Raw genomic sequence first — 16,851 nt, forward strand, 5'->3', positions numbered from 1 at the left:
AAATGAATATAAAAATTACTGCTGTGACATGTCAATATAGAATCAATTCTTTTTATGATGTTTTCCACATTTACACAAGACCGTTCTACGTCTGGAGTGGTTAATAACAGGATACACTCCTTCACTTTAACACTCAGCTTCAAATTTGACCTACTTTCATTCTCCATGCTTAAAGCTTAACATTAGGCTGCCCATTGTGGAAGCAAATAGACTTCTATGGTTCACACAGAGAAAACACCTTCCTATCATCTTCACATATACTGCTAAATATATTTTGATCACCGTAAAGCTTACCTTATCAGTAAGCTTTAGATGTGTTTATTCTGTGATCTGTATATGAAATCTAACTCAATAATAACATTTTTCATGATGCTTACTTAAAATAGACAAGTCCACTGCCCTTGTACGCACAGCCACACTCACATACACACGCAGACATGCAAAAGTGAAAACTACATATTCATGAGGTTTCCTTCCATGTATGCGAATAGAGAAGAGAGTAAAGAAGACAATGACATGCTAAAGAGCTGTGGTACGTATTTGCCAGCAGCTCCATGGAAGGTGTAGGTACACTGAAGTTTGCAGCTACGGAAGAACTGAGATCTATTCTGTTATTCTCTCCTACCCAGGAAATCAACAGGGAAAAAAAAAAAAAGTTTGCTGTGACAATGTCACTTTCCATGCAAGTTTCTTGGAAAGGACTTTGATGGGAATCCATGAACCATACACACCATCCTACCAGTCCTACACATGTGCTGGCTCCAAAGCACTTCAGGATCTTTTAATATTAGTAATCTTCCTGAGAAGAAACATACTTGCTCTGAACAACGCATTTTGTTTGTGATATGAATACTGGAATTGCTGGTCCAATTAATATCCAGCAATATCAGTTTGCAAGCCATGTATCATTGCCTTTTTCTTCCAATATATACTGGTGGAAACCTCAGGTGCTTCTGAGATAATCTGTGAAGATACATATATGTAAACCATTCCAAATCACATGAAGCTCTCCACACAAACTAATCTACTTTCATGTAGGGAGATGGTAAGCATTTAATACCAAAATAGTTCAATTTTAACAACGTCAAGCTAATAAGAAAGAATTTTAACAGCTCTAATTGCAGGAAAAACAACTGTTCAGCACTCTTTCCCTCCCCAAGTAGAAACATGTTGATGACACACTGCTTAAGCATCTGGCAGGTTTTGATGTTACACACACAGTAAGCTATTTCAACATAATTATTTACTTATTGATAAAATCTACATAAAATTACATTCCTGATTAACAAAGAAAAGAAAAAAAAAAACACCCAAAGCATAAATCCACAAATCTGCAGTTAAAATTTGTAGCTAAATTAAGACTTCTTTTCTTTTAGTAAGTTTAAGAATCTACACAGTGTGATATACAAAGATGAAGGCATCTTGTACCAAAAAAATAATAGATCAAAAAGGCAAATACTTAATGAAAAAACAGCATGAAAAAACAAAAAGGAATCAAAACCCATGTTATATTCCTCACTACCACCTTTGCCAGCAATCCTGTGTTTTCCTGGTATCTTCTGGTCATATTATAAAAGGAAAAGAAAATCATTTTACATATCATAAATCCTCGCTTCTCATTGTGGATTTAACTTCCTTAAAGAAAATAATATATATATTTTAACATTTAAAAATAGATGTATCAGACTTCAATCATGGTCATGAGAATTACAGCTTTGGGACAAAAATCAACACAGAGACCATGACCACCAGGTGCTTCTCACCATTCCTACAAGCCGGGCCAGGTATATTGGTACCACACAGGTAATTCACAGTGGAATCCTCTTTGAAGCTACAAATCTAGCCTAGGTCAAACTGTGATAACCGAATCAATCACTGCTACAGTCTGCTTCTTCCTTTCAGCTGAGATTTCTGCTCCTGAAGAGCTGTCCTCAGGTCAAACAAATGCAAGATGCTCTTCCCACTACTGCAGTTGTTTCCCTTTTCAGCACCTTAATTCCTTCCTGTCACAAGATGAGAATCTCTAATTGAGTGACAGGTCTACTTTGTGATAAACTCCTTTGACTACTTTGTGGTAAGTCTCCTTGCTAAGTCTCTTTGCTTCTCTCCAACTTCTCTCAGGAGGCCTAAGAAGGCTTGCCTGAAAGTGAGGATATTCAGCAGCTTCCTTCAATTCCTCCGTGTCAGCCTTGCTGGCCTGAGAAACACAGGCTACCTGCACCACAAGCACATGTGTTGTCTACAACAGTGAAAATCTGGTTATTTTTTCAAAATAAAGCAAAACCAAACAAAACACTTGCAAAACCAACCAATGCTATGGGGAGCCAAAAACTAGAAAAACAACTTTTGGTTAGCTTTGCATGGATAAGTGTACATTAGCTAATTGCTAAATGAGACAGTATTGGTTCTGTGATACTGAGAAGCTGAAACATGGAGCAGATAGAGTGTTTACGCTTTCCAACTTTGAGAGCTGAGCTCAGAGACTTCTAAATACAAACTACAGCTCAAATTGGCTCAGTGGCTGAAAAATGAGGGTCATGTCAGATTTTTATGAGGGCATTTTCATGAAAAGAATCTGTCTACCTGTACATTCTCACTTAAATATATATTTCTTCATAATTTCTTTCCATGTCTAACTCATTAAAATACTCATATCTTGCAAGACCGCCTCAGATCTGCACAGAATTCTCATGTCATTTGTGAACTTATTCATCAACATTAGAACCACTACTACAAAATACATCTTCTTTTTTTCTTTTAACACTTTTTATTCATCTCACTCAACATTATTTACAGTTCATCATTTTCCCATGTACAGAAAATGTTTGAGGCCATATCACAGACGACTTTATCACATGAAAACAGATCCAGAATTTTTAAAGTTTCTGGCAATGAACACATAGCCTAACTCATCTGATGAAGTAGCAGTTAATTTTCTTTCATGAGGTCAAAATCCGAATTTACTACAGAGGATCCAAAGACTACATTAGCACTAGTGAAACAGCAGCACATCTCCAGACTGAAACAGTTGGTGCTGAGGACCTGAAACATACATTTGGGCGAAAAAGCGTTACTTCAGTCTAGATCTCTCCTGGTTCTGAAGACTGAACTCCCTCCCACCACCAGTTGTGCATGTTCCTATTTTGTTTCAGCTCAAAGGAGTAAAGATTGACTCCTCGGAGAATACTCGGTAATGGAAGCATAGCATCCTAAGTGGCACTGGGCAGATTTGCTTCAAAGGTATATTTCTGATCCAAGCAAAAACATTGATGCAGATATATCCAAATAAAAATGGTATTCCTTACTTCCCTGATGATTCTCCTTTCTATTAGTCAAACTAATACAGATTTCTTAGATGTAAAAATTGTATTTCAGAAAATTTAAAAAACTCCACAACATGAGGTCAAATATGTTAGAAAGTTAAAGTATATTTAATATGGTTAAAATAGCATTTCTATTAATAAAGTCCTTGGGTATGCACTGAGGTTACACAGGGACTTTACGTATCAGTCATTTCATCAATAATAAATTGAAGAACATAACATGCATTTTTTTCTAAAAGATTATAAATAAATATGAGAGACTTTTCCATTGAAAAAATCACTTGCAGATACCTTTTTAATGCCCTCAGTTTTTCTAATTTAAATTCTATTATTACAGGATCATTAAAATTCCAAGCAGGCAGGTTTGGTCTCCATGAAACGGGACATGGGACAGGCCTTTTGTGACACAATTAAGAGTGTTCTTTTCAAGGGCAACGTCACAGAAGGTGAACGCTAATTTGACTAATACGGTAAAGGAGGATGAATGATTGTGGGAAGGAAGGAAAGCAAAAACAAACTACCAATCATAATTTTTTTTCTGTGAAGTTCTCTGTCATATTTAACTTTCACTTTCTAAATAGGTTATTACAGGGACAGCAATTTGCATAAAAAGATTAAAGATTGCGTGAAACGTCAAAGACTGCTTTGCAGCTATAATATGAACAAAGAAAAAACAGTCTTTGCAGATGTCAAATGAATTTTAAGGAAATGATCAAAGATATTCTGATAATAGCACATGATGCATAAAATACCCCCAACACTACGTATCAGAGTGCATATGCTATTTCTGAAAATAACTTAAAGCATCTCCACTTCCCCATATGAAAGCCAGAGTTTCCTGCAAACAAAAAAGGAAAGCTCACAACACTTTTTCTCTGCTCTGCAATACTTTTTTCCAACAGATAGTTTTTATCAGACGGGAGAATTAAAATCATCGTAAACTTGGAGCTCCGACCAAAAAGGTATTACAAAACAAAACAATTTAACTACCTTTTAAAACAGCTGCCCTAAAGCAATTTAAATCATGTAGCTAACACCTTTTTCAATACTGCCTTACTTGGGTCAAACTGTTGGTTGTGAAGCACGAAGTACACTATACCTTAGGGTTTAGTTTACACAAAGTATAAGTAGCTATCAGATCGTATTTCATAGATTCTTGAAAGCCTACAAACAATATATGTGATAGGTATATTTTAAAAAACCTGTGCAATAAAGTTTCCTGCCACTCAGCACTCTCAGCCCTACCAGTCAGTATTACCATGGACATCCTTTCCATTACTTCACATAACCTATCAGAATGAAAGGTGAAAATCTCATCAACCCTAAAGGAAATACTCTTGAATATTAAGCCTGAGGCACCCCAGCACAAAGTCATATGACGAAACAAACGGAGCCTGTGTGACTGGATTTTACAGATACAGGCTGATGCTGATTACTTGGAGCACTTTGGGAAACCTGAGTAGTCAAAGTACTTTTTCACTGCAGCTCAAATCAACTACCAACTGGTCATAAAACTAGCATGATCTTAGAGGAAATAACAGTATTTCCACTAATTTTAGTTAATACTAAGACTAGCTCAACTCAACAAGTCCAGAGAGGAGTAGGCCCGCTTAATTTTCCCCCTGAAAATAAGAAAAACAAAAAACTGACTTTGCATCCAGTGACAGTAGAAAAGCTAAAAAAGCCTGTCTTAAAAATTGTCCTCCATCACTTTGTGAGGAGGTTATGATGCATCAGAATAAAGTGTTAATGGTATGGAGTCAAGTCCTGGAAAGACCCACCACACAGTCACACATGTCTGCATGGTTATCATTCAAGTGATTTAGACTATCTCTATGTAAATTTACACCTCAAAGGACAGGAGATCAAGTACAGCAATGGAGAAATGATCAGCAAAGTCATTTGGGACCGTATTTCTTCCATAGTATAGGTACTAGGAAAATTATTTGTCTATACATAGCTACACAAAACTATGCACTAATTAAAAGCTAACTTTCATAAAAAGAAATATAGCTAAATGAAACATAAATGTCAGCAATATGGAAACTCCTTGTCTACAGAGTAAACAACAGAGAATGAAGAGATGTTTTTCAGATGATGTTTTCCTGTTTAACCTTAACAGAGAAAAACCAATAATAAGTTCTGTTATCATTTAGTGTGTAGTAACATACTGCACTATGGTTTAAAATTTGCTAAAACAGGGTTGCTTTCACAGTATGTACATTTTACAAAGGCAGGAAAAAAGCCAGGAAACAGAAAGAACATTAAACAGTTTTTAAAAATAGGGTATTATAATAAAATTCACAAACAGATATAAAAAGATTTCGAGTTTGACAGCCGTTAACTTTAGCTTAAACAGTTTATATGATTCTATATCAAAATACAATTATTCACACATCAAAAATAATGCCCTGTGCTTTCTTGTAAGTTCTACAATGAATTTAAGTAATATTTTATGTTCAATAAAGTGTCGATTTGGTAACCAGCAAGACATTGACCTAAAACGTGTATTTGCAAAGCCCCAGTCTTTAAATTTTAAAATTATATAAAATAGGTAAGCACAGATAGGTGTAAAGAAATCATTTTAATTTTGAGAAAGTGAATACGCTTTCATTTCTTAGTATTATTAGCAGAAAAGGCTCAGGACCTCAGAGTAGGAAACTAACTCTGAAAAATATATTGTTATGATTCCTAAAATTTTACAGAACACAGAAGGTGCTCTACACATGCTTAAAACTAGTCTTTTTAAAAAACAATTAAGAACAAATGGCTTACTCATAGTTAAAATGCAGAGATTTAAGTGGAAAAGAGTTGGCTTATGAAGGAAATATCAACTAAGTAGGTACTAACTGCAAAACTACCAGAAGCAGCCAAGGAGACTCTTAAGCTTTCTAAACAGTGATATAGTTTAATATTTCCATCCCTTTTTGTTTCCCTCCTGAAAGACTTTCTGCAGTAGCTTATTGATTAAAAAGGGAATTTTTATTTCAAATTTGCAATGATGCTGGAATGACAGTACCTTTTTCCTGGTCTGTATAATTTACTTCTGATACAAAATAGAGACAAAATAGAGTTGTCATAACTCTTCCAAACTTCATGAGAAGTGTACCACTTAAAAAACACCATTTTATCAAAAAAATTTCTTCATCACAACTTTATGGGCAATGAATTACTACTTTCAATTACTTAGTGGTGAAATCCAAATGGAAAACCAAACAGAAAAGTAGGAGGATATTTTGTGAGATGCTGAATGCTAGTCTTTCAAGATAGTAAAGATTTATTATAACAATCAAGATGGAGCTTTATTTTAAAAGAATGTGTTGCATAGAGCAGAGAATGTTGAAAACGCTCAGAAAAAAGGAGTCACAAAACGAGCTAGAATGAAAAATCTTCTAAGAATTTGCATAGAAACATATTTTAAATAACAATACAACCCCCCCAAATTATTTTCAGTTAAACAGAGTTCTGGAATGTATGCCTTACCTTAACAACAGGATTCAGGAGAACAACACCTGATTTCTTTGTAATAACTTGCTTTGTTGTGTAATGATGTTCTATGAGCTGAGGAATAGTTGGAAACCCAGTTCCTTCAAACCGATACTGATTCTGTATGGAGGTAAAAGGAAATAATTGTTTCTCTACAAACAGTATTTCAAAGGAGACCATGAAAGTGCATCACCAAGCTTCCCTCATTAGTATCAAAATAAAGAAATGCTCATTTTTACAGAATTAGATTTCTTTCCTGATCTATTTAATAGAATTTATTCTGAATTAAATGGAATGGTAGCTAGGAAGATGATGAATTAATAAATGCAAAATTAATGCATCACTCATTTAAGGCAACATGATAAAATAATTATTTACTTAAACTCTTAATTTCAAGAGATGGGGCCATTAAATTTAAAACTCTGATACAGTGAAATAAAATTATTCTAAATCAGGAAAAACAACACTAACTTTCTAATTACTTAAAGTTCTAGGAATTACAGAAAACAAACCAAAAAACAAACATCTGACAATAAAAAAAAAAAAACACAAGAGATAAGTAACACTATCTTACTCAGATCTTACTGCAGCATTTACAATGTTTGATAAAATTCACAAATTCATGACATAGCGTATAAAATGCATGACTGGTCTTTAATAAGGAGTATATACCAGAAAAGACTACAGCATCTAAAAACAAAGGCAGGTCATGCATACAATTCATAGTAAAGTTGGTCAAGACAAGATTTTCCCCCTCTCCCCCTGCTTCATAAAATTATTTCTTTTCATATATATAATTGAACACAATGGAAACAATTAAATCTCTTAATATTTTCTTAGAAGCACATAACATTTTCTTAGCAAAGACTGCTATGACACATCATTGTTTCAGGTGTTAAGGGAAAAAATGGTATTTTTATTGCTTATCTTTGCCCATACACTTGATACGGGAAAAAATAGTAAAGAAGTTTTTGTTTCATCCTCTCGAATGCCTTAAATTATACACCACAGCTGACTGGCAAACAGGATAAAGTCTTGTGTCTATACAATACTCAGCATCTCCAGTTAGAGCACAAGAGAGGAACTGCCATAAGCCAGGCTGACAATGGCAGCAATAAATAAGTACTGCAATTAAAAAAAAAAATCAAAGCACAGACAGTGATTGAAGTTCATTTACACAACCGGGCAATGAAAAGCTCTACAAATAGCATTCAGACTTTTTTTTCTTTCTAGCCCCCAGGGCCAAATTCCGTGCACAATGCATTATAAATTTCTCTTCCTTAGGGATTAGCAAAACATGTTGTTGCTAGTAGTAAAGGCAGCTCGGTCATGTCACCTATTTTTAACATTCCCAGTTTTCTATGATAAAAATGTTTTTATACTCCGAATACTTTTAATTTTTTATTTTGTTGTTTAACTTCATTCACTTACTCAATAGTGACTCACTTTGATTGACCAGTAACACAGCTCCCATTCCTTTCAAATAAGCTCCTTCATATTTCTGTGCTGATGATTCAAAAAACCCGATGTCCTAAGAGTCTTTCTGGCACAATAACCAGTACTGCCTATTATTTCCTCATCCCAGACCCAGCAGCGCACCCATCTGCTGCCATCTATGTAAGACCTTCCGGGCAGAGAGTGTTCTTTGATTCTATGTATTTACACAGGATCCTGACCTAACAAACAACAATTTGAAAATAGCACAGCCTCAAATAAGCAGAAGTGAAAAACAACAGTAGCCTTGAATGACAGCAGTGAATTTTGATGCTTAAAAGCTGAACGATGGACTCATTTATCACACAGAATCACAGAATGGTAGGGGTTGGAAGGGACCTCTGGAGAGCATCTAGTCCAACCCCCCTGCCAGAGCAGGTTCACCTAGAGCAGGTTGCACAGGATAGTGTACAGGCAGTTTTATTAAGAGTAGCCTTTAAAATAATGGTAAAACAGAGTGAGAACACTTACGCAATTACAGGACCACTGTTAAAACAGATACGTATCCCACTCTGCCCTTCATTGTTTGATTCAAAAGAAAATTTGTACATGGAGACCAAATTTGATCTCCATATGGGGAGCTGTCAGTGAGCCAAGAGTGTAATTTGACCAGTCACAGGGACTTGATTCCACATTGTTCATACCAATGTAAAGAAACAAACTCCTTACACTAAGCTCTCCTCAAACTTTCTGAACAAAACATTAACAAATACAATCCCTTGTTACATGACTGTCTCACCATCTACTAACTCCTTTTTAGAGAGTAATAAGCTTTTTCTCTTTTTACAATTAATGCTTTTTTCACAATAAGTGCTTTTTTCACAATTAAGAAAATTCACCCCACAGGAGTGCATAAGGAGTCCTGCACTTCTTTAAGAAAAAAGGTTTTAACATCCATGATTGTCAAGAAAATCTGCCACAAATGAACTGGAAGAGCAGATGAACATAATGCCCTATTATTAAATGCACAAGCAGACAGATCTAGTGACCTGACAGTATTTGGATTGTTCAAGCTGTGCAGTATTAAACAATACCGGTCTTACATTTCAAACATAATTCCCAAGAGAAAGTAGTGAAATTATGGAAATAAAGATAGCTGCTTTTTTTTTTTTTTTTTTTTTGTGGAAAAGCCAATGCAAAAAAGATTCAGCTTACAGGTAGGGGTGGCCTCAAAGTAATATTTATAAAGAAAACCCCCTATTTTAACTAACTTGAAAGTCCAATCTACATTTTTTTTATTATCTACTTTCCACATACAATGATTTAGACAAAATTATTTCAGCCACACTGAGTACACAATATGCATTTATTTCTGCTGGGTCGGATCAGAGAGCTCCAAGCATCTTGTAAGACTCTGTGTGTCCAGGTACAGGTATTTTTCTCATTCAGCACTCTGACACATCAAAATATTTTAAGGACATAAAATCAAGATAAAATAAACACTGACTTTGTGTAAAGGTTCACTTCTACAAGGAAAACTCTACGTGAAAATTAATGAAAGCTCCAACTGGACAAATGCCCATAATCATTGATCCTACAGAAGCCTTCCAACCTCTATGAAGTTTGAAAAATATCACTGCCTCTCAGTAGCACGAAATAAACAAGGTACATAATATTGACTTTCACCAGACCTGCTGCATCAGGATTTAGACCAGGAATTTCCTCAGTGTAAACCTCATTATGCAAATAAATTAGTTTATTTTTCTGTATATGGGAGATTTTATTACAAGAGATTGAAATATGTTTTGGCAGTATTACTGAATCAAAACTGAGAATGATTCGCTGCTATGTTATACTTCAATAAGAATTTCTAGTAACGTTATGAGAACTGACATATTTTGAATGAGTTTGAAATTGTGAAAGGTAAAAAGAAAAATACATACATAAAAAAACCAAATAATGCACTGAGGAAAATAAAAGGAAATACGTTTAATAAAGGCATATAAAAATTAACATGCTGTTTAAAATGACGAATTTTTCCTAAATTAGTGCAACAAGAGGATCAATTCTAGACCTTAGAAGTATTGATGTTGCGCAACATCCACAAGTGTTTCTGTTATACTGAGTAAAACCATATCCGCAGGGCTAAAAAGAACATAAGCATCTCTAGTGCAGCAGGGACTTCAATTCCCAGCTGTATAGAAACCAACACAGATTATTTTCTTCTCCGTGAACGTTTTCATTTTTCAGGAAGATTCAATGGAATCTTTACAGTCTGAATTAAAAGTAGCCTAATTAGCACCAGCTATGAAAATGGTTTTAAAAATAAATAAATGTACACGTAGAAATTAGTAGTAACAAGTTCTGGATTGCAAAATATTTAGAGAATATCTTGGCTTTTTGATGTAAGATAAAAGATGTTACATAACTTCATATTTTTTCTTTTGTTTTCCAAAATTACCTTTTCCCCTCATTTCAGCACTGATGGAAATACTTCCAACAGTTTTCACATTTTCATATAAAGGATAAATCCATTTGCCATAGTAAATTATGTAGATCCTAAACTGTTTAGCTGAAATTATAAACTTCCTAACATTGAATATTCAGTACTATATCAGAGACGTACATCAGCATATTGTATGATAAAGTGTCTCCGTTGTCCATCTGAAAACACAGAAAGGACATATTCACCAGGTTTCCCGTGGCTCTCTCGCACCAAGAAGTCTCCTTGCTGTTTTAATAGCTCCTGGGCTTCTATTCTTGGAATTGCACCATGATACCAGTCTTGCTCAGCCAATGGTTTCTCAGTGGTTGATATTACATCAAAGAACTTGGGAAAAATGTTGAAGAAAAATGTTACTACAACAGTACATTTTTAGAGTTTACTTCTACATGAAAAGCATGCTAAACAACAATATTTTTTATTTCTGAATCTAAATTATGCATTTCTATTAACAAACAAAAATCAAGGCTCTTACATTTACACAAAAGGCATACCGATCACCTTCTTTCCTATTACCTAAAAAATGAATATATAAAAAGCAGAAGTTTATGGAAACATCCATAAAACGATGTAATATTTTTCTCTTGGCCTCCTATTTTTCCTAAGCCATACCAACCAACTCTTATTCATACATTCTTATGTGCCATTAACAATTCAAAATGAACCATTTCTTTACCCAGTCAGAAACTTCTCAGGCACAAAAGTGTAAGAAATTGATTTATATAAAGTATCTGAATTGGATAAACTGTTTTCACAGAATTTACCAATTGCATCCAAAATCAATTAATAAGACATTTTTCCTATCATTTACACTGTGGCACAGAATATACACCTGGATGTAACTGTGCTTGTGAACATGAGTTTCTGAAGGCACAAAGATTGTAAGAAATTATTTTCACTGGCTATGAAGGAAGGTCATCAGTTTTAACCTAAAATTTCACACACTAATTTTAATAAGCTTACATTGTTTAAGAAAACACTGAGGAAAACTTTATATTTTGTTCAATGAGCACTTCATATTTATTTGTAATGGCTAGACAGACAAGCCCTTACTTAAGCTGTTTGTCATTCAAAATCATTAGTGCCAGAGCTCATAGAAATTCTCACTGCCAGAGTGGTAAAGCTCTAAACAAAATAACACTGCATACTGTATGGTGAGTTGAACAGATGTGTGAATGTGTCCCAGGCAAGTCTGCTGACTGCATTTTAGATAAATGTCAGAGTGGGAATGAGTAGACACAAAGAAACAGAATCTACTCAGAACTACTTGTTTCCAAGTATCTGTAATTCTTCAGCACTTTCATAGTGAAGTTTCTGGTATAAAAAATGCCTTTGTCTGTGGGCTCCTGCTGCCTTTGGAAAGGTCTAGTTTAGTCCGGGATCCTGATGAAAAACTGGAGAACATATTTAAGAGCCTGACAGAGCCTTATACTCTCAGACCTTGACACTGGGATCTAGAGCCCTGGGCCTGTATCAAGGATAATTTCAGACACGAGATTTGAGGCCAGCACTGTATCCAATAGACTCATCACTAGAAAGCGCAAGCTCTATTACAGATTTTGCTCTATTGCAGATTCAGAGCTAGGAAGGACTATGTAAGAAATAACAACAGCTTGAACAGGAAGTGCACAGTCAGAGTTTTTAGGAGCAAAAGATGTACTTCAAGGTACTATGTTTACCAGCATAGTGAACTACTAAAAGCCCAAGATATTGTTTGGCCAAGAAGGCAGTTGTGTATTTCAATTTCATCAACATTTCAATACATGTTGTCTACCACTGTTAACTTAAACTAAGTCATTCTCTTTCAGAAGTTCCTCAAGGAAAAAATAAGCTTTCAAAATGTTAGACCATGTTATTTACTCTAACATTTATTGTTCAAAGAATCTGAGTTTGACTTGCCAGAAAACCCCAACCTCTGCTATGCTACCAAGAAATGTTAAGGGGTTCAGAGTAGCAAAGCCTTTGCCACAGAAACACGTTTTTACTTGAGAGGAATAAAATAAACTAGTCATTAAACTAGTTTCTGGTCTTCACAAAGGAAGATTAAATAAAAAAATATTTTGACATGCAACTCGTTTTATAGCTTAATGAAGAGGAAGCCACCAGATGACAACCGGCATATTCTAACTGGGTCAAGTCTGAGTCACTGTTCAATCATGACCACATCCAGAATAAAACACCTTAAAAGCCTTTAAGACAGAGAAAGAGCTTATGGATTAACAGAGCGTTGCAGTCGTGGCTAACTATGGCATAGTTTATGACACTAACATCAATCTTCCCCCTTCTCTTAAATTTGGTTAAATTAATATTTATTACAGAAGGAAACAATGAAAATTCCATAAGGTATCCTCTGCTGATTGTCTCCTACCTATATCACCTTTACCTTTTGTCATATAATACGAGGCAATCACTTTCTCTCATGAAAGAAGCAGTGATTATTTGTGTTTTGAGTGTTAGTAAAATTGCATTATTTTTATGAACAATCCTTCTGACTCCAACATATTTTCTGTACAATGCCATATTCACCCTGTCTATGAAAGAAAACATAGCTGAAAGCCCAGAAAGAACAGCACAAATGCAAGATACAGAATCCTTTCAATATTGACTTCAACTCAGTTTACACCACTTAGTGCCAATGTTTCTACTGCATTTTACACTTAAATGCTTTAAATACAAGAAAGGTTAGTCTTTAAGGAAAAAAAAAAAAAAGCTATCTGCACAAAATTAAATTCCCATCTCTTTTCTTTACTGAGTTTAAATATCAGTAAGCAACCAAATATGACTAATTAGATACCTGAAAGAACAAGCTGCATTCTAGGCTTCAATGTTTTACAATTTCACTTGAGGGATGAGATTTCTTCTCATTTGTATGTATGCACTTAGAGAAGCACTTAGTGATTCAATAGCTTAAATGAAGAAATATTTTTCTAAGATTTTTGTTGTTAATTTGACTGGAAGCCAAAAAGAAAAAAATAACGAAATCATACAGAAGGAAAGGACTCACACTGTCAAATTTCTATGCTCCCTTCCAATCTCACCTTTTTTTTTTTTTTTTTAAATTTTCTTTTTCCTTCTAGATTTCCATTAATTACCATATTTCGCTCATGTGTTATTTGGGTGGTGGGAGGCTGGTGTGTGTGCGCCTTTATATACTTCATCACGCTTTTCCTTCTGAGCGAAGGAAAAAACCCTCATATACTTCATCATGCTCCTCAGGGACCTAGTACTGTCCTCTCTAGTTAGAATAAGTCCCCTTTCTCTCTCCCTATTTAACAATACATTGAAACAGCAAGTTTTCTTCAACAGTAAAATGAAGTAGTTCCCAGCTGCTGCCCTTAGTCAAGAGAAAGACTGAGCAAAGAGCAGCATATTATTTCTAATTCCAAAAAATGAGATATTATTCCTGTACTTATGCTGTCAATGAAAAGAAAATAATAATGGGAATTTTATTTTATTAAACTAATAGCTTACTCAGTATTGTATTTTCACATATATTCTGAGCTCAAACTTTGCGTATGTTATTTTCCATCTTTAAGCAAACAAAACGTTGTCAAAACATTTTTTCTCTCACAGAGTACACGAGTGGCACAGACACATTGAGTAGAAAGTAAAGCAATAAATTTAGGTTGATAATTCGAGACAATTCCCTATGGAATATCCTGCCCTTATCTTCAGTGTACCTCTCTCATTCCCACATGCTAATATATCATATGAAACCAACACTAATTTTACCTATTAATCTATAAACAATAAAAAAGACAGATGTCTGTGCCAAGCTCAAATGCCGCAGTGGCAAAAAAATAGGCAGAAGGGCAGAAGCTGGCATTCATGATGCAATTAATTCATTCAGTTCATTCATAGCACTACATTACAGGTACATGAAAGTTGCCCCTTTTCTTGTGTTTTCTCTCATTTAAGTGCCAGTACATAAGTAACAGTTAAACTCCTGGCTGATTTTGCAAGTACATGGTTTCTCTACAACTTTCTTCAGATCACACAAAAAAATTTGTTTTCTCTATTAACACACAAAATTCAACTTCTCTCGCCAATTAAGTAGGGGATGGTGTTACAACTAAACCAAGATATGGCTCCACTTCTAAAGTTTCAATATACTTAAAATATATAATACAAAAACAGGTAGTTAACATCACAATTTTAGACTATACTGTGTAAAAGGATCAGTACTAGTCCTTTTCCTACTCTGCTTCGAGATAATTTTTTGTATCGGTCTATTTAAAAAAACAACAAATTATTTTATGTATGTTATTATTATTTTATAATAAATCTTTAATAATCACTTTGTACATTTTGTTGATGGATAATAAGTTTTAAGTAGCAGTTTACACATTTAGCAATAAGCATGTAATTGTCAGCAGGAAAAAGCCAAGCAGCTAACCACATTAAAAGCTAAGTACTAATTCATGAAGCGAATTTTAGCTGTATATGCATGGTTAGCTTTTCTAATACACAAGAAATTGCTAAATCAAAACAAAAAGTAGAACTGATTGGTTTATATATTCTGACTTTGAAGTTCATTTAAGTGATAGGTAATCAAGATTACACTTGTTTCTCAGATTTTAGTTTCTGCCTCAAATCACGGAATCACGGAATCTTCAGAGTTGGATGGGACCTCTAGAGATCATCTGGTCCAACTCCCCTGCTAGAGCAGGACTGCCTAAATGACTGAATTCTGATCTTACTTCTCTTAAACATATCCAAGGCTACAGTAATACTACCTACCATATATCTACACCCAGGTTTATAACAGCTTCCATGGAATTAACAGTGATATAGATTGTAATGAAACTCAAAATGAGGCACATAGGTTATTCAAAACGACACTTTAATTAAAGCCAATGAAAATTCTGACATTAACTTCCCGTGATTTCATCTTAGATGCTTTATTTTGATCCTCTTGAAATTTTTTCTCTTCCAATTTTTCTCTGAAGACATTTTAGGTAGTCTTTGTATTTTTTTAAAAAATCATAACAAGATGTATAACACATACAAATAGATAAACTTGAAGGCTATGTCTCATCTACACAAAGAACAGAGGTCACAGCAACATGCATTTTAATATGTTTTTATGATGAAAGTGAGTTTTTACATCAATTAAAACTTTTATAAACCAAAGATCATGATAACATGGAGATCTTTTTTATCTCAAGAGATTTTTTTTAATATTTTAGCCGAGTTTTTCCTATTATTTTTCAAATATTTCATGCAACTTTACATTTCATAGGAAAAGCCTTTCTATGCTAATTTTATCTCATTATCATATTTACTATTCCATTTCTTTATCACTGTATACAATCTTCCTACGTATACACACGAATATCCACATATATGTGTGTGTATAAATATATATATATGCAATTGCCATCTCTTCCACACGTTCTGAATACTGTTTAGCTTAAAAAAGGCTTACTGGGTCCTTGGATGCAATCCTGCAGCATAAAATAGAAGGCCCGTTAATTCTAAAGTTTTCTCAAATATGCCATTTTGAGGTAATGTTTGAGCTAATGAGATGACAAGATCACAAAAGGCAGTTTTAAAAAGTTTTTTAAATCCTGACCAAGTTGTTTTGGGTTGGTTTTTTCATTTGGTTTTTGGTTTGTGACTTTTGGGGAGTTGTTTTTTATGGGGTTTTTTTGTTGGGAGGGCTGGGATGATCATGTTCCACTTCACGAAAACACAGAAGGTAGATTTTCAAGCAGGTGCTCAAGTATTCTAACTAGTCTTGCAAGCTTCTACATGAAAACAAACAGACATAACACAAAGGAAAAGAAACAAGTTTCTTGATTCATTATGGAACCAGAACTACAAGCTAACTAGAAGTAAGAGACACTCAACAACCATTTTCAGTGGAGATTTAAGCAAGAGGTATAATACCTAATTACTTAAATAGTACCAGGAAAAAGTAGTAGTAGTAGTAGTAGTAGTAGTAATGTGCTTATATACTGGTACCTTTATAACAAATGTGGGGAATGTAATTATTATAACAATGAGTAGAAGTTGCATGACCATCTGACCTACTACAAAATAACATAATACATAACATTTCCAGTAAATCAGACTCACTGGGAAGAGTACTTTTAAAAGTAT

At 34.4% G+C, this 16,851-nt stretch overlaps 1 protein-coding gene across 2 annotated transcripts in view; it reads right to left on the bottom strand.

Annotated features, from left to right (window-relative positions):
- FER (FER tyrosine kinase) overlaps positions 1 to 16,851 on the bottom strand; it is a 173,623-nt gene that overhangs the window by 80,332 nt on the left and 76,440 nt on the right. The window contains exons 12-13 of one of the 2 annotated variants that reach the window (XR_010069042.1): positions 10,935 to 11,073; positions 6,807 to 6,929 (exon numbers count right to left, since the gene is read on the bottom strand). Coding sequence is in view for 1 of the 2 variants with exons in the window: in XM_063319846.1 (XP_063175916.1) it covers positions 6,807 to 6,929; positions 10,870 to 11,073 (327 nt within the window). In the remaining variant the exon portion in view is untranslated. Of the gene's footprint in view, positions 1 to 6,806; positions 6,930 to 10,869; positions 11,074 to 16,851 lie in introns of both variants that reach the window. The other variant, XM_063319846.1, reaches the window with a different exon arrangement.

Source organism: Chroicocephalus ridibundus, chromosome Z (assembly GCF_963924245.1).
Source record: "Chroicocephalus ridibundus chromosome Z, bChrRid1.1, whole genome shotgun sequence".
Classification (NCBI taxonomy): domain Eukaryota; kingdom Metazoa; phylum Chordata; class Aves; order Charadriiformes; family Laridae; genus Chroicocephalus; species Chroicocephalus ridibundus.